Consider the following 21114-nt stretch of genomic DNA (forward strand, 5'->3'; position numbering starts at 1 on the left):
ACAATCAAAGAACAAACCGTTTATGTAACTTGGGAGAAATCTTCCTGCACTACTACAATCAAAGAACGAATCGATTATGTAACTTGGGAGAAATCTTCCTGCACTACTACAATCAAAGAACAAACCCTTTATGTAACTTGGGAGAAATCTTCCTGCACTATTATCTAGACTGTCCGCTCTTTTAAAAGACGGATGTTTCTACATGGATTCTACATAAGTTTCTCTTGAAGTATAATGAAAATTTTTCATTTACGTAGAATATTACGCTTGCACGTACTTATGGTGAAATATTTCTTTCAAAATAAGGCATAAAAGTAGAATCATTTTTCCAAAGATTACTTAATATTTTGCGCGCTTAGCCAACATATATAGTTTCTGCACTAAACTTGCATGTAAAATGCCGTTGACAGCTACCTTTCCACTCGTTCACTAATTTAATGTGTGGACTATAGCAGATAAGCTCAAAGCTGAAATATATATCTGCCGAAGATACTCATTGAAAATCATGACGTGTACGCGATGTATGATGACTACGTTTTAATTGGCGACGAAAAAAATAATCGAAAAATAAAAATATATTCTGGCGTCGTAGTTGTTATCACGACCGAATCAAGATCAACTCTCTCTGTAACCAATAACTGGAACGTTACAATTACCATGGTACAGTTTCGGGACATTTTTCAGTTTATATATATATATATATATATGCCTTGTTTAAAATGTTGAATCAATTTACAGTCTTTTTTTCATTATTCGAGAAAAATCACGTTCACCTTGAAACCTGAATTAGGGCTATGGATTCCTAGATCATCTTTCTATTCTATATCGAAATAGATTTAAGAAAAACGATTGGGCTAACTAAGTTGAACAAAACAGATGTGTACTTCTCCCCTATTAAAAAATATAATAAGGTAAAATAAACTGGCGCTAGATGTAACAAGAGAAACAACCAACAAATAACAGATGCAAAAAAAAAAAAAAAAAAAAATGTGTTTTAAATCAAACACAACTTATTGGCATTCTTCTCCATAACCACAATTGCATTACAAAAATATAGTATTCGTTCTTACCTTTGCAACAACCAGAGTAAGTATGATGCAGTTAGTTATTCTAGAGCAGCGTAAGACTTTGATTCGATCAGAACAGTCTTGGCCCTTTGTACGTTTGCCAAGAGGTAGGTTCTCTTTGAGATTACTCGCAGTCATGGCAATTGAGGCGGAAAACTGAAAGTAGAAAGAAAAATGGATGGCCACAGGTCAAGTTTGGTAATAAATGTGTCAATCCGATGGCCTATGGCCATTGTAAATCAGAAAATGTAGAATACAAGAGAGCAAGTAGTAATCTAGAATTTGAACCTTCTTTATCTAGCCATCTATTTGAATGTCTAGCATAAAAATAGACGTAATCCGTTTAGAAAGACATGAATGCAATGAACAAAAAACATTAATTTCCTATCTATGTGATCGTAAACTGTAAAGCATTTTGTGGTAAAACTTGATGCTAAAAAATCGTTATAAGATAAATTCAGAACGATTTGTGTCGTACTTCATTTGCAGATCTCTTATGCATTGATTTGGCTTAGCGTGTATCAAACATTCGCCACAAATCCGAACTTTTCGACTTTTTTTTTATTTATTTATTAATTTTTTTTTTTTTTTGATTTTTCCTTTTTCCCTAAGCAAGTATTTATGTGTAAGTAGGTACGCATGTATGGGTGGTAGTATCTAACTATGCACTTGCATTAAACTGAACTTGAATTGATGTAAAGTTGAGAACAATTTTGTACGCTTTTATGCCGAATGTAACCTACGCGTCGTTGAACGATGGATTGTTGGCTGAATGAATGAGTGCAACAAGTGTAATAATTTTCATTATTTTCATATAATATGAAAAGTAGCAATCTGCAAAAGAAGCGATGGAAACTATTGTATTAATGTTGAAAATTGTCTGTATATTTAGATGAAAATAACGTTATTGTATTGTATATGGAAGACAAGAAAACTCATTTGAAATACATACATACATACATACATATATATATATAATAATTTGGTTTTTGAATTAAAGTCATGCACTGGAAATTCGATCAAAATGAAAACTTTCTAATCCATAAGAGTGGAATGAGTTTAAATTTAAGTTTGCATTCTATTAGCTTTTATTTTGTATATATCGCAAACAATTTTAGTTAGCAGTATGTGTTACGATGGCCACAATTAGTGACGTCAACAAATTAGCTTTTGTTTATTTTAGGCATATAGTGTTTTTCATTTTTTTTTTTTTTTTGATTTTAAGTAAACGCTATCGGTACCAAATATTGCTAACCATGTTATAATCATCTAAATATTGAATTGTAATTTTTGTTTTTTCTCATACGCATATGTAGATAGATGTGACAATCAGAATTATGGATATATCATAATTAAAGGAAATATGATAAAAATAGTTCATAATAAATAACAACTATTACGAAGTAGTGTTCTACATTCTTCAGGCATTTGGGCATAATCGCCTTACGTAAAACGCAAACTATTTTACCTACTTTGACCATTTTCAAGTTTTCCCTCATCCGCTTTCAGAAAGCATATGTGCTGGAGGTTGAAAGAAGTGATACAGGGGGACCAGGGAATGGTGCGCAAGTTTTCCTATGAGAAAACATTCGAATTTGAGATTTTTTTAAGGCCCGCTCAGAGTACGTGAGAATCTTAATTTTTTATTTCCAATAAGATGGCCATGGATGGAATTGGTAATTCGTTCTGTTCGTCCTAATCATTCCTTTCTTGCTTAGCATTCGATTAAAAGATGGATTTTCTTACTAGCTCTACAAAAAATGTACTTTTCATCGCCAACAACTGACCGAATAAAGAGAAAGCTTCCCTTTCTTGCCTACAAACAATTTCAACTCTTCATTCGTGTCTCACAGCTTTTTTCTTCCCATTGCTTACAGAAGATCGTACCTTGGTGTGCGAGCAGCATTTCATCTTTTGCTTATTCTCTTTTTACAGCCTAGTGCTCAACACTTCCTAAGTAGCTAACCCATTCCTATCCCATATCCTTTGTAGAGCTAAGGTGCCTTTTGATATAATTAACAGTATTTTTGCTTTTGGGAAAGGATGGAAGTATGGAAGGCAATCATGAACCACATCTCTCGCATACTTTTTCAGGCAGAGATGAATTTCTTTATGCGCAGCCGCACTCTTCTTCACGTGCTGTTACTACCTGAAAAGATGCTTCTGAAGTTGTACCGGGTCATGTTGTAAAATTTTTGTTTGACAAACAAATGAACTAACATCTCCAGTTTACTACAACAATTTATTACACATTATGCCACTTGTGGTACAAGGGTATATTAAGCGGAGGTATGCAACACCCAGGAAGGCTTGAGGTAGATTCAGAAAGTAATTCTTATGATAAGCTTGTCTGTCCGTCCACCCACCTTGTCCCTTTGTGTTCAACCTGCAAGCTGCAAATTTTGAGATATTTTGATGAAATTTCGTGTACTGACAAATTTTTGCCCCAAGGACAAATAAAATTGAAAATGATTTGGATCGGGGCACTTTTCCTCCGACTTCCCATGTGCAGTGTTTTTATTCGGTCGAATCGGTTTCAAAGCTTTTAAATTAAAATTTTAAGTGGAACGTAATCTTTCAGAGAGAGTATAACCAAAGGCATCGTTTCGCTTCAGAATGAATTAGTGTATTGTAATTTGCCGCAAAAGTCCTTTGCCCATATTAAATATCATCTTCAAAGCTATAAATATTTATGAGGTTTTCTACTTTGGAATATCCGCTCTACAAACTTTTAAAACATCCACAAATATGCAAAATGAGAGTCGTTTATGAATCGCGTCACATATAGCGTAAGCAAGACGTATAAATAATAGGTTGGAGAAAAAGAAATTATCGATCGAATTTCCATCGGCGAAACTTTGGCCAAACAGAATGAAATCGTGTTGAGTGGGAATGAGAAATGGGTCACATACAACAACGTTGTACGTAAACGATCGTAGTTAAAGCGCAATAAAGCAGCGATTATCATGTTTCTCTTGCATTTGTTGAGTTCGACTCTATACACTCTGTAATTCACAAGCAAACTTTTTTTTTAGTTACCTTTTCAACGAGCATGAATCTGAAATTGTTTAGTCGAGACTTGACGAGATGTCGATCACTGTAGCCATCTAACCGAAAAGATAATTGATTTCTTTTGCTCCAACCTAATATTTATATATAGCGTTTGTATACATGGCTTCGCTAATCTCTGCGTTTAGCAATATTTTTTTTTTTCTTTCATATTTCTTTCTTTGTCTTTCATCTATTCCTACTGACTTCAGATTATAGAGCAAATTCATCGCCTGCGTTACAGCATTTAACGGCTGCATTTATACAATATTTTGACCACATTATCTTTAGTATAGCATAATATTTAGCTGCAACATAAACACATTTTGCGGTTTTCACACTTCAAATGCAAAGCATAGCATCTACATGTAGAAACGAATAACATCAGAGTCCCTTAACTCTCATTTGGCGGCTGACTGGCAAGCCTTATAGTACTCGTGCAATAATTAAACTAAGTTGCACATCTAAATATAGGCGATCATCATATAAAATTGTACGATTTTTTTTATTTATTCCCGGGTAAAAATAGCCAATGACCCGTAACAAATTTTAATCGTATCTGTTGTTATTAATATGTGAGAGAAATTATTTGAAAAAATTATTAAACGATCGCTTGAGTTTTTACAAACAAACAGACAAACAAACAAACAAACAAACAAACAAAACAATATTTTATATTTCTTTCTTTTCCTTATTATATTATTTTATAGGCGAGAGAGAGCTTTCAAAAAAAGACGAAAATGTAAGAAAGTCAGATATGAATGAATAAAGTGCTAACAATACTAACAATAATTCTGTTACGAACACGGGACCTCAACATACCGTACCAAAGGTTGTAAAGATTTCTAAATCTAAAAAACAGTAGAAAAGAAAAATGTATCAACCCGAAGCACAACAAAAATTGTCATCGAAGAGCAGTGAGAAAGTGCCAGTGGTGACACCAGATTTGGATGATTCCATTAGCTTTACTGATGACGCCGATGTGGATGTTGACGTAGAGGTTGACGTCGACTCGGTACCTACGAAAAAGCCGCATTTTTTAGATTATGATGCCGTGCCCCCTCCAGATTTCGTTGAACATTTTAAAACCTCTCTAAATCTTAGCAATTGTACAAAATCTCCATTACAAGAGAGACCAACGAGCGTTAACAAGCAATATAAAATTGAGAAGAAATTTGAACGTGATGGTGAGATTAGTGATTACGAACTGGCAGCCAATGGTTATACTAAGAAAGAATTCACGCAAGATGACAACACACTTCAACTCAATCCCACAAAAGAGAAACCGCTCAAACATTTTTTAGATGAAAATCCCATACCTCCTGATTATATGTTAACAGATCAACAAGTGCGCGAGCATCGTAGTTTGGATCGTAATTTTGAACGCCATAATGAGCAACGTTCCGCATTAACTGGATTACGTTTGTCACGCGATCGTCTTAAAGATGTACCAATTATGCGTTTACCTAAAGGCTCAGCATGGACCCAGAGTTTCGACAGTCGTTATACCGATGGTTCAGGCGTAGATAAATTAGATACATTGGGACCGAAAGTGGAATGTGTTTATTCTCTTTTATCTATGCTGGGTTCAAATGACCCTTTGGAAATGGCGAAAAAGTTCCACGAATTGTCGCGTACGCCCGCAACGTGTAATACATTGCGTAGATCTGGTTGTATTCCACTGCTAGTGCAAATGATTCACGCCGAAGGTAGTCCAGAAGATGTACGCAAGTGGGCTGGTATGGCTTTGCATAATGTCGTGCATTCGAATGTCGATGAGAAGGCCGGTCGTCGGGAAGCTAAGGTTTTACGTTTACTCGACCAAATAATGGATTATTGTAATTTTTTACGCACTTTGTTACAAAGTGGTGGTGAAACTATAGCCGATGACGCTGATCGTCATCCCCTGGCTGCTATATCTTCACTCATGAAGGTGAGTTTCGATGAGGAACATCGTCACGCTATGTGCGAACTAGGAGCCCTACATGCTATACCAAATCTGGTGCATTTAGATCAGGCTGCGCACGGGCCCAAACCCGAAAATCAATGCTGCAATTCTCTAAGACGTTTCGCTTTAATGGCCCTTACAAATCTCACCTTTGGAGATGAGAATAATAAGGCCTTGTTATGCAGCCAGAAGATGTTTATGGAAGCTCTTGTCGCTCAGCTAGATTCGGCACCTGATGATCTATTACAAGTTACAGCCAGCGTCTTGCGGAATCTGTCGTGGCGAGCAGACACCCAAATGAAGGCTGTATTAAATGAAATAGGCACGGTAACTGCTCTTGCTAAGGCAGCTATGAAAAATAAATGTGAAAATACTCTCAAAGCTATTCTTTCGGCATTGTGGAATCTTTCTGCCCATTGTAGCACAAATAAGGCTGAGTTCTGCGGTGTTGATGGAGCTCTTTCCTTTATAGTCAAAATGCTTACTTACGAAGGCCCCAGCAAAACGCTCAAAATTATCGAAAACGCTGGTGGTATACTACGAAACGTATCTAGCCACATAGCGGTACGCGAAGATTATCGTCAAATATTAAGAGATCATAATTGTTTAGCAATTTTATTGCAACAGCTTAAGTCCGAAAGCCTGACGGTGGTCAGTAATTCTTGTGGTACGTTATGGAATTTATCGGCCCGTTGTCCGGAAGATCAAAGGTTCTTATGGGATAATGGAGCAGTGCCAATGTTACGTTCTCTGATACATTCAAAACATGCGATGATTTCAGAAGGAAGTGCATGCGCTCTTAAAAATTTGCTAAATTTTCGACCTTCGGCACAGAACACTAACCAATTGGATGCAATAGCGCGATCATTAAATCTGAAAAAACTGCCTACTTTAAATGTACGAAAACAGAAAGCTCTAGAACAAGAATTAGGCGCGGCTTCTACGTCTCACGCAGAAACATGTGACAATTTGGACACAAGCAACACTAAAGATCGACCTACCTACGATGCAACTGCTGCTGTTAGTTCGACAATACAGAGACATCGATATCCATTAACAGGCGCGTTCAATATTATTCCACCAGCAGCCGGACGCCTAACCCGTTCCGCCATGCTTAGCAAAAGTGAGAGCCGCGACTCGGTGTTTTCGGCCAAATCCGATACTGCGGTCTACGAACAGCTCATGCGTTCCCATTCTGCGTCGGATGCGAATCGTAAAATTCAGCATATTTCTCGCCCAGCCGTAGCAGCTTTTGTTTTGAAACGTGACGTTGAACCAGCTGAAGAGCAGCCTATTGATTATTCTGTCAAATACAATGAGAATGTCAAACAAACAGATGATGAACGCGACGAGTCAGCGAATGCGACCCCCTATCAAGAGACCGATTTAGACCAGCCGACTGATTTTAGTTTGCGTTACGCGGAAAATCATCTCGAAAGTGATTTAGAATTATCGCCCGTTGAAATTGAGCATAGCAATCATATTGTAACCACGACGCCAAAGAAACAACAAAAACACGAAAATCCTTCTACAAATGGTAGTGAAATTCTATTAATATTAGAAGACAGTGTAAAATGCTATCAGACGGAAGATACGCCCTACGTTATCTCGAATGCTGCCTCTATAACAGATTTGCGCAACGTTGACGCAACTAATAAGTTAGAAGAAAACGAGGTGACACGTTGCACGGCCAACACAGAAATAGCCGTAGCAACAGTCGCACAGCCGTCTAGAAGATATCCGAAATCAAATCCCCTATCTACTGTGCCGACGAATATTTATAGCTCTGGTTCGTATACGCCCGAGAAACCTGTCAACTACTGTGAGGAGGGCACACCAGGTTACTTCAGTCGCTACGAATCTTTAAGTAGCTTAGATGAAACGTCTCCTCAATTAGAGGGCTTAAAAATATCAAAAAGGGAGCGTTGTAATCCTTCTCGGAACTATGCAATAGATAGTAAAAGTACTTTAAACGAGGGCACTGAAGAAGAAAAACCTCTTACACCGCCAGAGTTGCAAATAGTAGAACAGCCTCAAATTAATTCAGCTCTAGAAACACCTTTAATGTTTTCCAGACGAAGTTCTCTGGACTCGCTAGCAGAAGATGATGTTGGTCCGATAGACGACAAAAGTTCAGTGGTTAGCGAATTCAGTCGGCTTGCCAGTGGCGTAATTTCACCTTCTGAAATACCAGATTCGCCTACCCAAAGCATGCCCCAATCGCCGAGACATAACGTTGGATCAGTCGTGGGATCATCTGCATGCTTTTCTACTGGAGTGTCTCCAATCGCTCAGCGAGCACAAACAAGTGGTCATCGCGTTGGGGATAGCAGCAAACGTTGCCTACGTGGTGTGTTCGAAGATGAAACTAACACATTTCACGTGGAAAACACGCCAGCTCAATTTTCAACAGCTACCAGTTTAAGTAATTTGAGCATTTTAGATGAAGAGCCAACGCATCAAACACAAACTAACCAGCCAACTAATGATGTCATATCGGAAGGAGAAGAGGGGGAAGACAAAAATGATAATCTACTTTTAGCCAACTGCATAAACATGGGAATGAATCGTGCAGCAGCGCCTAGCGCATACTCAGAACGTTCAAATGAACGATCGACCAATCAAGATGTCGCTCATGACGAGCCCAAGCAATATTGTACTGAGGACACTCCGGCTTTACTTTCTAAAGTGGGTAGCCATACAAATCTCTCATCCATATCAACATCTTCAAGCACTCACGAACCTAAAGAAGACGCCGGATACGGGATATTAAGACGACCATTAGTTGCTCCGTCAACTGATATGCAAGTACCAGCAACTAGACGTTCATTGAATCTCTCGGATGACATGTCCTCCAATGCATCAGAAAGCGGCGCTGCCCTTAATAATTTCGATATCTTACAACAGTGTATAAGAGATGGGATGAAAAAGTCTTCAACAAAAGATCAGTCAGCTAAAAAACAATTTGGTAACATGGTAAGCTCTCAAGTGGAACAACTAGACCCCATAGCAATGTTACGTATGGGAGGCAATGTTTTGCCGGCATATTTACCGGTTAATGACGAAATTAATAAATATGGTGTAGAGGACAGCCCATGCAATTTTTCAGTAGCTTCCGGTCTATCTAATTTAACCGTAGGTTCTAGTTTAGTTGGACCAGCTGTTAAACTGAAAAGTGCCGATAATATAAAGTAAGCTTGATATATATATATATATATATTAAAAATTTTATGGATTAATAAGATCGTTACTTTATTTTGCAGCAATAAAAAAGCGGAGAGTAATACAATGTCATCCGGAGATAAGGAGACTTTAGTGGAACAAAATAACCGAAATCAACCGTTAACTATTGTAGAGGATAATAGAAGAGAATGGCAAAACGACTCACTAAGTTCTTTATCTATTGAATCTGAAGACGATACAAACTTGCTAAGTCAGGTTAGTGATGGAATGATTCCTTAATAGAATGTTTTCATTTATTTTTCTTAAAGGCAATTGCCGCTGGATGTAATAGACCAAAATCAAATCTTGGTTTCTGCACTAACAATGCAAGGCGAAATTATGGATCAACGCAAGCAGGTAACGAGTCATTTAGCTCAGTTGACTCTAGTGATTCGAATGATAATCAGTCAAAATCGTTGCTGGAGTTGTGCATTTTGACCGGTATGCATAAAAAAAGAGATTCAAATGACATTACAACTGGCGGCCCTGGTAGTAGCAGCTCACGGAAACACTCGCATAGCGCCGCGCTGCGTAGACAAAAATCCGGAACAGCCAGCAGTGATTCGGCTACGACTAAATCAAATCCAAATCTAAAACAATATGATTCACTGTCCATACAAGGAAGATTGTTACCACCTAATCGTCATTTACGTGAACAGGAAAGACGGGATGAAAAACTCCTTATGGAATGTATAACCACGGGCATCATGAAGAAAATAGGAGTGTCCCATAAGCAGACATCCTTAACTCGTGAAGCCTTATTGTTGTTGAATGCCCAGCCAAAAAACGGGCAGGCTACGTCTGCAGCTGCACAAATGGAAGAAGCGTCTCACCCCAAAAGTGCCAATTACATCATCACCAACACCAGCATCACCATCACCACTCCCGCCACCACTACCATCACAATGGCAGCTCCAGACGTAGAGAAGAACAATTTCATCAACAACATTCTACCCAGGAATTGGAATCCAGACAATCTCGAAGACGTCATAGGCGTTCAAAAAAACACTCCTCCGGCGAGTCCAGCTGCACTACCAAACGAAAATCATCCAAATCACGAGAACGTTCACGAGACAATGAACGGTTTTGGATTTAAAACGTCCGCAACGGAAGGTGATATTGATAATTGCGATTCAATAAGTGGAATTGACACGCACCAAAGTGATGAATCCAATGAGTCTTTTATTATGGAAACTACCGTATCCTTCGATGCTAAATTTCTTGATAGCAACAGCACGGCAAATAATGCATCAGATAAACACAAAGATCCCGATTTGATGCTTAAGTCAGTAGAAAGATTAACCATGGAGTTTGTGTCTTCAGCAGAGCAAAGAACAAGTAATGCGAATCCCAATGGAGAGAATTGTGCAGCAATTAATACTCAAACGTATAGTTTATCGAAAGGTAACGGCAGCAATTCCAATAACACTTGGAATGAGGATACTTGTCCTAATGATGTTAGCTTTCCAAGTGTAAGTGTAACGGCACCTAAAGTTGCTTCCTTAAGTTACGATAATGGTAATGATATAGAAGATTTAGACGTTGACTACGATGAAGATCAAGCAACAACAGCCGACTTTAAAGATCTTAATGATTTTGCTGAAAATTTACCAAATGAAGATACAGGTATAGCTGAGATGTCTATGAATTTTCTCGATATCGAACAGCAAGATACTGAATTATACATTGGCTTAACGCAACCCAATTCCTTAGATGCTTGTACAGAGACAGAGAGCACATTAAAAATTGAATCGGAATCTAAAGAAAGCAACGAAGCAGTACCACAAAATCTAACCACTGCTATTAATTTTAAATTAGGTGGAAAAGTGCAAACAGCAGCCGCGACTACTGGTTTGTTCTTTAATGGTGATTCCATGACCAATTCTACATTTATAGCTCAAGAGGCGCGCAAATTGGCTGCAAATTTTCAAACATGCACACGTGAAGATGATGAGATGACCTTTAGTATAAATAGCTTGGATCTGGACAATATACGACCACCTTCTGGTATGGATTCAGTCAATATGTCCGGCTATTACCATGACACATCTTTAAATAATGGATACTATACTGCTAATCAAGTCAACTCGTTGCAAAAGCAATCAATAACTGCGCATAGTCCACAATTGTCGAGTAAATCGCCAAAATTTCCCAGAAAATCATTACCACATGGTTTAGTTGCCCGAAGGGCTCTAGGTCATTTACCGCCACATTTATCGGGTAGCGCCGAAAGTATAATGTCCAGTTGCAATTTTATGTTAGATAATATTAAACCACCCTCGTTAATGGATGAATTACTCGATTCCATGATTAGTGTGGCTAGCATCCAGTCCGAAGTAGCTGAAGATTGCCATAGCATGGCTACAACTGTAACCAACTCAAATTATGAAACAGCGGCCGGCGGCGATGACAACACCATGACATTACAAAGTTGTTGTGATAACATACCATTTGATGATTTAACCATAAACGAAAGCAACTCAACTTCTTTACCCTCTGAGTGCAATGAATATAGCTCAGTTGAGAGTACACCTAGAAAGTCTTTGACCCTTTCTGGGACAGGTGTTAAACGCAATTTAACACCTAAACAAAAACGAAAGCTTGCCAAAGATCGTTTCAAAACATACACAGTGGCAGCTGATAGAGTTATGAGCGAAGAATTAAAGTTGCGTTTAGCTGAAGCTGAAGCTCAACCGGACGAAACATTATGCGTTGAAATTACAGATATGAATATAAGTGCAGCTACAAGTGAAAAAGATTACGATAAATTAGAGACCGATGACCATGCTACACCAAGAAGCAGAAGACGTTCTAGTCAGGACCGTTATAAAACGCAAACAATAGTATACACTTCAATAACGAATAATATGGAAACACATGCCTTGGATAACCTAGGCGGCAATGTCGATGGAGATCCCCTTCCCACGATATTTTGTAATGAGTTTCACAGTGCGTCTGCAATCAATACACCCAGCCAAATGGAAAGTGATTTTAATAGTTTTGAGTGTGACCAAAATTCCGAAACGGAATCGACACATGATCTTAACATCAGTCATTCCAGCGATGACGATGAAAATGACGAAACGTCGGAAATACCGAGACCACGTATTGTCAGACCTGATAATGATAAAAGTTTACAAGAAGAGAAACTCGAAGCTAACGCAAAAACGGCAGCGGTACGTGGTGGTAAACGTGTGCAATATATTTCGCCATATAGCAAACAATATCAACGTATTAATAAAAGCAACAACTTAAGGGAAAATGCCAGACAAAATAGTAATATCAGCACAAAATATAAATCAACCTGCCTATCGAGTGCTAATGCAAGCAACTACACTTTGCGCAAACGTATTGACAATGTGACAACAAACAGTAGCAATTTAGTGCAAAAGCGAAAAACCAATGAAGTAACAACAACTTCGGCAGCCATAAAAAAAGATAAAGAAAATCCACAATCTTGCTTAGAGCGGCAGGGTACATTTGTTAAAGAAGAACCATCAATAGATAAAACTGTTGTACCGGTAGTAGAGGAAACTAGTCCTACACGTCAACGTACATCCAAATTACCAACGAAACGACAATCTTTGACAGCAAGTTCCGCAAATAGTTCTCCCCAAAAAACAGCCGCCACACGTAAGTTGGCCAATCCAATTTCAAATAGACGTCTGGCTGGTCCAACTAATGCGCCCCAAAGAGCGAACAGTAATGTTAATATACGTGTAACCACAAATGCAGCGGCCCGTATAGCAGTGCTTTCAACTCGCATATCCGCGACTACACCGCCATCTCGTAGTAATTCAACTATAAACAGCGCTACGGCTGCTACGGCTGCCCAAAATGCGGCTGCTAAAATTAATCAAGTTCAAAGTCGCATTGCTAGTATTAGGCGTAAAATAGATGAACCGAAAAATAAACAACAAAACAAAATTACTAGGAATTCCACTCAAAATATTAAAACTACAACAAGTGTTGCTGCCAAATTAATAAACAATACATCATCCGTGCATAGCCAAATTAAAACGAAACCCACAACAACGAACGTGACCAGGATAGCTGTAGCACAGAGACAGCAGACAACAATTGGTTCCAGAAAATAAAAAAATTTAATTTGATTTGATTTTTTTATAAAACAAAATATATGCAGCGACACTTGAAAGTATTTCATTTGTAGCAAATATGCGAATCATTTAACAACAATCATCAACATCATTAGAAATTATGTAAACAAAACAAATAAATTTAATACAATAGTTATTTGTATTAATTCATAATTTTGAGTTACTATACATAAAAATAATTATTAAACATGTAAACATGTAATGGAAGAAATATTTATGTGAAACATGTTAACATTATTATGTCATTATCATTATGCACAACACACATTTACGGTCAAGCGAAAATTAGTCCTAATTAATTATGAAAGAAGAAACTTTGACTTCATTATAACTTTTTAATCGTAATCTATTGTTTACTAAGACCTTAAGGGATATTTCTGCATTAATTTCATGTTTCAACCCATTTTCGACTGTGATTAAGAAGATTTGAAGAAAAATGTTGATCTCGATTATAGTTAAATTTCAAAAATTTATCCCTTTTTGATGGTTATATGACGTTTCACGCTATATTCTTAAAACCATATTCGACGACAAAGCTTATGCGCAATCTCACTACATTCGGATTAGTCAAATACAATTTTATAAATTTTCATGATAATAACATATAAAAAAGTGAAAGTTTTAAATATTATATAGAGTTCATTGAAAAGGTAGTTTTCAACTATGAACTTAAAAAAAGAGGTTAAGAAGGTCGCATTTTTTCTTTTTTCATTAATTCAAAAGTTATTTGACTTCAATTGAATGCGATAATATATAATATATATATATGTTGATATATTTCAACAAATTAATATCTTCCAGAAGCTTGCTTCCATTCATCTGCATCGAGCACACTAAAAATTTACGAACCAACGAAAGAAAGTTTTTGTATTATCAAAATAGCGAAAGATCAAGTTAGTAGAAGTTATATAATATATGGAAGTCTGTCCGTCAGATATGCATAGTCGTATTTTATTGGAAGCAACACAGAAAACTTGTCTTTAATTATACTTTTTTTTTTTTCATTTTCTATCATCGAAAGAATATTTTTCGTTTTTACATTCTCTTTTTGATAACCAAGGACGGCATAGATCAAGAATTTTGTAAAGTTTTCTTAATCGATGGAAAACTCGATTTCAGTATTGAAAATTCCATCAGCGAGTAAAACGATTTGGAAAAAATATTTTCAAATCTTGTATTCCTCCCAATGGCAGTTTAAAATGTTTTATGATGCTTTTCAATGTCTTTTTACTAGAATATTATGGAAGGTTCAATCAATATAAAAAAGAAATATGAATAAAAGATATATCTGAGAAAAAAAGGAATTCAAAAGCCTTCAAGAAATCACGAAATAACATCCATATATATCTTTACTTCTCAATCGATTCATACCAAATTAAACAAACACTAGATAAACTAAAGACGTCTCTATTATAGAAGAGTCAATATTTTGTAGACTACTTAAGAAATTAACCAATGCATTGGTTATTAGTATTTACTTATGAAGGAAGTGTGAATGAAAGCACAGTTTTAATACTGCAAATATTAAATGAACGCACACGTCAAATGTTTTCAAAATATAATGCATAAAAAGGATAATTGAAACTCCAAGACTAAATACTAGTATGTTTACAAGAAAAAAAAAAAAAAAAAAAAGGAAAGAAAAATTATAAATATTAAAAATAGATATAATTATTTCGTTTCACTTGAAAACGAACAATTAACACTATATGCGATTCATTCAAACTTAAGAAGTAAAATATAAATCAAAAAAAATTTCTTAACACAAATTTATTGCTAAAGTATGTAATCTTCTGTTAAGCTTTACAAAAAAACAAAAAAAAACAAAAACCTAATAAAAAAAAACTTAAGATTTTTTGATTTTCTCACTATTTACAATTTTTCGTCGAGTTTTCATTTTATACAATTAAGGACATTTTTCTTTAATTTAAAATTTCATATCTACTTTTATCCTTCTAAAGACATTTCTTAATAATTTTTTTTTTTTTTTTTATATATATATTTTTTTTTTTTATATCGCATTTCTATAAATTTTTAAACGTATTGTACTTTAAAAGTGTAAATCCTTTGAGAGGGAAGACTATAAAGATGTAGAACATATCTCATTATCTCCTTCTTTCTCTTTTAATTTAAGTTATATTTATATTATATATAAATTCTTGAATAAAAAGTTTGCTTAGTATATAATAGTGGCTTTGTTTTCAATCATAATTTTGTAAAACACATGGATGAAAGTAACGTTTAAGAGCATTCACCAATTTTAGAGCTTCTTCTGAACCCATTACAGGAACAAAGATACTATAACGATCGATTCGGTCGTCACCGGAAAAGATTAAATTTTCATACTTTATAATATTGGGTGGTCATGACTGACTTTTCCGGAATAAAAGTCGAACTTTATGTGATGGATGTGTTGGATTTTACGAGTAAACAAGCAAAGGAAATCAAAGACGTTTACAGTTTTTGTTGCGTAGATCTGTGGGCGTTGTTAGCGCGTCCTTCGACCTGGGTCGTTTGGGTCATTTTCAAATACTTTTGCAAATCGACGAAGACAAGGTCTTGAGATACTACACAGCTGGAAGGACGAACAGATACACAAATGAAGAGAGGGATTTGCTTAAATCATGTTAGGATTTGGAGCTGATGAACAAAATATACACTTTGTGTGGTCTCTGGCGTTTACTTCTGAGCGTTACAAACGTTTCGGCAACATGCCCCTTTAATTAAGGTACTTTATGGGGTTTTTGTAACTTATTTCTGAGCTTTATAGAGGTATTGAAAAAAATTAAAATCCGATACACTACAATATGGCTATCGTTTACGGGTAATGACCAAAAAAACAATTTTTTATTCCTTTTAAAAAACGGAGGTATACTCATTTTGCAGGTGAGTCTTTTGACCGACTTCGCCCTCTCTGTTCTCGAAAACTCCGACTTCAGCTTCGCTTATAACTAACTACCTTGGACTCGTAACGCTTGTTTAAATTATAAGGTTGGCCGAGATTTTCCCAATAATTTAAATGAGACCTAATACTTTGTTTACCATAAGTCGTCTTCTTCTTCTCGTGCAAATCAGCAAATGATCACACCGCACATTAGCAGTGTTGTGTAGTATATGTTGTAATTAGATACAGCAGTCAATTTTACACACACAATGTTGTTGGTAGTTCGATTGATAACTTCGCTTACGTCAATAAATGATTTATTTAATTATTTTGTAAAAACGCCAAACGAAATACACAAAATTGTTAACACTTCGTTTCATTTCTGTCAAAGTGAAAAACGTAAAAGCCGACTAATAAAATTAAACATTAAACCAAAGAGCGTTTTTATAAAATCAAGCATTTATTACATTGAAAATAAAATAAATTTGCAATACCACAAAATCTGAAAAATGGTGCTAAAGGACTACATAAAAAATATTCTTCTTTTTTTAATGGGCGCCCTAATGAACGATTGCGTTCTTAGTAGCAGTCATTATATGAAAAGGGAGCATTCCCTAGTCAGACCTTTCCAAGGTAAATTCAATATTTGTTTATTTGAAATGACATGAAAAATTAATTATACGTTCGTTAAAGGTGTTGGTGTCAATATGCCGTATTGGGATTTCATGGGTCATACAGTTATTACTAGCAACTACATAAGACTGACACCAGATCAGCAATCAAAAAGTGGAGCTATTTGGAATTTTCCGGTGAATTAAAAAGTTCAAGTTATGCGATATGATTTTTCAAGGAAAGTTTTTTTTTTAATAACTTCAGCCATGCATGACTGTGAATTGGGAAATTCATGTGACTTTTAAAGTTCACGGCAAAGGTACAGAGCTATTTGGTGACGGTTTTGCCATATGGTACGCCAAGGAACGTATGCAACCCGGGCCAGTTTTCGGTAGTAAAGACCATTTTTCTGGTCTAGTAGTTATATTAGACACTTATAGTAATCACAATGGACCTCATAATGTAAGTTTTTATTCCTTCATTATTTCACAGATTCTCTTCATTTTATATAGGTTGTATTAATGCCTCACAACACTATATGGAAACACTATACAGTCAAGAATATTGCCACCTTTTCTTTTAATTTTGATTTTCAGCACCAGCATCCATATTTAAGTGCGATGGTTAACAACTCGACTTGGAGTTACGATCACGACCGTGATGGAACACATACCCAATTAGCCGGTTGCGAAGTACGCTTTCGTAATTACAACTTTGACACGCACATCAGTATACGCTACGAAAATAACATTTTATCTGTGTCGACCGATATGGAGAACCGTGGCGAATGGAAAAACTGTTTTGTCGTTAACAATGTGGAATTACCTACGGGCTATTTCTTTGGTCTCTCGGCCACTACCGGTGATTTATCGGACAATCATGATATATTTAGTTTTAAATTTTATGATCTAGATTCAAATGTGACGGTATGTGCAAATTAAGTTTCATTTTGCTCGTGAAATAACATTTTTATAATTACAGCCCGAGATAATAATGGCTCGCGCAAATATTATACCCAACGCTAAAACATTTGAACCGCCTCGAGAACATAAGGATGATCCGAAGCCAAGCATGTCGAATGCGAAAATTTTCTTCATTCTATTGTTTGGCATGTTGATAGCGGTTGGAGTCGCCATTTTTGCAATTTCCTACTTCAAGGAAAAAAATTCACGTAAACGTTTCTACTAGTTTAGCTCGTATAACTCCAATGTAGAGAGATAAAGACATGACTTTTCTTTTCTTAGAAAAACAGTGTAAACTAGTTGTATTTTTTGAATATTTTCCATTTTGTAATTTGCACCATAACTGAAAGAGACACATACAATTTCCGGTTCTTAATCGTATATTGTTTTTTAATATTTTCTCTTCCCTTCTGGAGTATTGTGTATTTTTAGTCATTGTTTTATTCAACTTTTTATATATTGCACATAATAAATTTTATCAGGGAAAAAATGTACATTTACTTCAATCTGAAAAAAATTTCACAAAAGCCATGATTGTAAATAAATAATTTAAAATTGTAGAAAAAACCATAAAACGAATGGTATTAAAACTCTCTTTAAATACCCAATTGATGCAAGTAATCTTTTATTATTAAGCTGTGATTGTACAAACTTCATTTTTTGTGATGGGCCAAGTAAGTACATTTTTCCGACATCCCTACTACTCTGCAGCGACACAGCTTTGCCTATGGAAGTATCGCATTCAGCTGAAGCGATAGTGGGGCCGTCGAATCGTTTGCTTGTTTTTTGGTCTAAAATTTTAGGTAAAACGGAATAAATAAAATATACACAATAAAAAGTAAAGATAAATGCAAATTTGCCTTTGGCATACAGCGAATCTTCATGTTTATGAGGCGGTGGCGCATCGTTTCTTTCGACTCGTCGATTCTCCTCCATCAGCGCTGCCTGCGCTGGTTAATGATCCACCATAATCAATTATGGGCATACTAGGTGTACTAGGCGTGCCAGTCCCATCAGTCCCATCGGTCAATTCTATTTCCCCCTATACCTCTCCGTCAGTGTCAGCGTCATTTATCATTTTAACTTTTCCTTCTAACAATTCGTCTGTTGCTGGTATATCCCTACTTACGTCCGTCTCGTCAAATCCTGGGAAGTCCTTTCTCTATATCAGTATATTCTTGTCACGGACGATTTGTTTCATCGTCCGCGGCTTCATTGTTATCTCCGCGGCTTGCTTGTACCACAGTTTATACGCATAGATAGGCGCTATAAATAGTGAGACGGATGATATTTTCTTTTTCTAGCCGTTTCAAATTGCGCCTAACCCTTTGTAGCTCCCATCTCACCATCTCAACGGTTACTACCTGGTTCAATGCTTATCTCTTTATAGTCTCAAACATATGTGTTTAGTGCCGCCAATATGAATATAACGGCTACGAAATTATTCGAAATTGCTAGCAACTAGAGATACCAACGAGATTTCCAGGGAATCTATGTGAATCTCAGATGGGATTCCTTGTTAAATACATGAAATATATGAAATTTTAAATAAACGAAATAAATGTACTTACCGTCAATAAACTATTGAAACTAAAACTAAACTTTGTTAAAGTTAAGGAAGATTTTAAAACACTAAATACACTATGCTCTTATTTTCCTTGAAGTTACACTTTTCTTGTTTAACTTATTAAACTCTCATTATCAAATCTTATTTAACTTATTAAATGCTATATATTTTAATGGACAATTTTTTTTTCTAAAGTGTTTTAATATACACAATTTTTTTTTTTCGCAATTATTCACTTCCTACAACTTCTTTGTGCACTTCTAAAATGGCTTTGATTTTTATGTAAATTTCAGTATGGTAAATTTTTCGCTAAAAGCCGTTAGATGCTTGTTCTTTTACATAGTTTATAAAAAAATATTCCCTTTTGTTGAGACTGGAGAGTTGCTTTCAATAAATGTCCTCAACAACATTTCCACTTAACAATACAAATACCCCTCTGTTGAATGGAAATACCTTAGAACTCATAATAGCTTACTTTTAAGCACATTTCAACTCCAAGATAGCGATGTTTGTAACTATGGACGTGACATGGAACAAAGCAATTGTCTTTGTATTTTCCATATGCGGATATTCACAGAATTATGAAAGAATGCAAAACAATTTGGAAAGACTCACCAGACATCGTCAGCCGATAAGCATTTTGATTAAGATAAACATCGCCAATAAAAATCCGGTAAATCAGTCAAGCGAACGATTGCAACTGCAGTCGGCGAATTTTTTTTAAATTAAAAGATTTCAAGCTCAGTTCATTTTAATCCGTTTCCTTTTTTTAAATATATTTAAAAACAACATCTTTTTTATCAGCGACTGTTTGCAATTCTAATGTGACGGGACATTGTATCCAATAGGAAAGTAATTCTTCGGTGTAGCCGATAAGAAAATACATTTTACGAGCGGAAATTGCTTGACGTACAATAGCTGCGATTCGAATCATATTATGTTGGCGCTTTATAATCACTTCAGAAACTACCAAAGAATGCCAAGTGCCTGTCATGAATTTACGTATAAATATATCTTCAATGGCCGTCTGAGAAGGGCGTAGACCATCCAACATTGTAGCTACGAAAAAAAGAACAAACATGACAACCATGAATTAATTCCGTAACTCTGATGGTGCTCTTACAAGTGTTCCACGAATTCCAGCTTTTGTGGTGAGCTATTGAATGAGGCGGATAAGCCATTTCATAAGTGAGCGGCCGGTCACGTTTTGGAGTTATACGATAACGCCCAGCTTGCACTTTGGAACACACCGCAGTTGTATGAATAGATGCAGTGCATTTTATATTCTGCAATGCGATATTGATTCCCAAATTTGTGAACTATTATGCAAGATGTTCAGCTTTACTATTCGTGACAATTAATTTAAAAATATTTACTTACTTTTTGCAAGGAAAACATTTTACCGCTATTCTTGAAATAGTAATGTAAACAGCTGATTACCGCAGGCTTAAATGACATTGCTAACCCATTAAATGCGATCAAACACTTCGTCGATTTACTTTGACATTATTTAATTACATGGATGCCAATTTCCGTATCATATGCATACTTTTTAGTCGTATATTCTACTTTTTTTAAACGGCTTTAATTTGCTTACGATACAATTTCCTTTTTACAAAAGGTACGTCAAAACAATTTCAATATTTAAAACATGATCTTAAAATCTAAGAAGACGACATTCCGTCT

At 35.9% G+C, this 21114-nt stretch overlaps 3 protein-coding genes across 5 annotated transcripts in view; 2 read left to right on the forward strand and 1 right to left on the reverse strand.

The window, feature by feature from the left end:
- Positions 1–15065, forward strand: part of LOC119642032 (adenomatous polyposis coli protein) — a 23962-nt gene extending 8897 nt beyond the window's left edge. Inside the window, exons 2-4 of the mRNA XM_038040990.1 lie at positions 4826–9254; positions 9327–9501; positions 9555–15065. Of these exons, the coding sequence (XP_037896918.1) occupies positions 4990–9254; positions 9327–9501; positions 9555–13382 (8268 nt within the window). The 5' untranslated portion in view covers positions 4826–4989 and the 3' untranslated portion in view covers positions 13383–15065. The remainder of the gene's footprint in view (positions 1–4825; positions 9255–9326; positions 9502–9554) is intronic.
- LOC119642037 (28S ribosomal protein S24, mitochondrial) lies at positions 1136–21005 on the reverse strand. Of its 3 annotated transcripts, none has more exons than XR_005247924.1 (4): positions 20809–21005; positions 20552–20747; positions 20044–20487; positions 1136–1223 (listed from the first exon to the last, which is right to left on the reverse strand). XR_005247924.1 is itself a non-coding variant. In XM_038040996.1 (3 exons), exons 1-3 carry the CDS (start codon positions 20884–20886, stop codon positions 20198–20200), a joined length of 564 nt encoding a protein of 187 aa, XP_037896924.1. In that variant the 5' UTR covers positions 20887–21005; the 3' UTR covers positions 18432–20197. The 3 variants fall into 3 exon arrangements, 1 of the variants encoding a protein (XP_037896924.1); XR_005247923.1 differs by lacking the exon at positions 1136–1223 and adding an exon at positions 18432–19974; XM_038040996.1 differs by lacking the exon at positions 1136–1223 and having other exon boundaries at positions 18432–20487.
- On the forward strand, positions 16616–18353 carry LOC119642036 (vesicular integral-membrane protein VIP36). The gene is made up of 5 exons (XM_038040995.1): positions 16616–16920; positions 16981–17096; positions 17164–17361; positions 17496–17825; positions 17881–18353. The coding sequence occupies exons 1-5, from the start codon at positions 16797–16799 to the stop codon at positions 18085–18087; spliced, it is 975 nt and encodes a 324-aa protein (XP_037896923.1). The 5' UTR covers positions 16616–16796; the 3' UTR covers positions 18088–18353.
- Positions 21006–21114: the final 109 nt, after the last annotated feature.

The sequence above is a fragment of the Glossina fuscipes genome, unplaced genomic scaffold (genome assembly GCF_014805625.2).
Source record: "Glossina fuscipes isolate IAEA_lab_2018 unplaced genomic scaffold, Yale_Gfus_2 204, whole genome shotgun sequence".
In the NCBI taxonomy this organism is placed as follows: Eukaryota; Metazoa; Arthropoda; class Insecta; order Diptera; family Glossinidae; genus Glossina; species Glossina fuscipes.

Excerpts from the sequence above, each read along its gene's own strand:
- LOC119642036 (XM_038040995.1), top strand. The coding sequence starts at position 16,797 with ATGGTGCTAAAGGACTACATAAAAAATATTCTTCTTTTTTTAATGGGC. Across the intron at positions 17,097-17,163 it reads GAGCTATTTGGAATTTTCCG|CCATGCATGACTGTGAATTG; the intron begins GTGAATTAAAAA and ends TAATAACTTCAG. Across the intron at positions 17,826-17,880 it reads ATCTAGATTCAAATGTGACG|CCCGAGATAATAATGGCTCG; the intron begins GTATGTGCAAAT and ends TTATAATTACAG.
- LOC119642037 (XM_038040996.1), bottom strand. The coding sequence starts at position 20,886 with ATGTCATTTAAGCCTGCGGTAATCAGCTGTTTACATTACTATTTCAAG. Across the intron at positions 20,748-20,808 it reads AAATGTTTTCCTTGCAAAAA|TTCACAAATTTGGGAATCAA; the intron begins GTAAGTAAATAT and ends CTTGCATAATAG. Across the intron at positions 20,488-20,551 it reads CTGGAATTCGTGGAACACTT|CTACAATGTTGGATGGTCTA; the intron begins GTAAGAGCACCA and ends TTTTTTTCGTAG.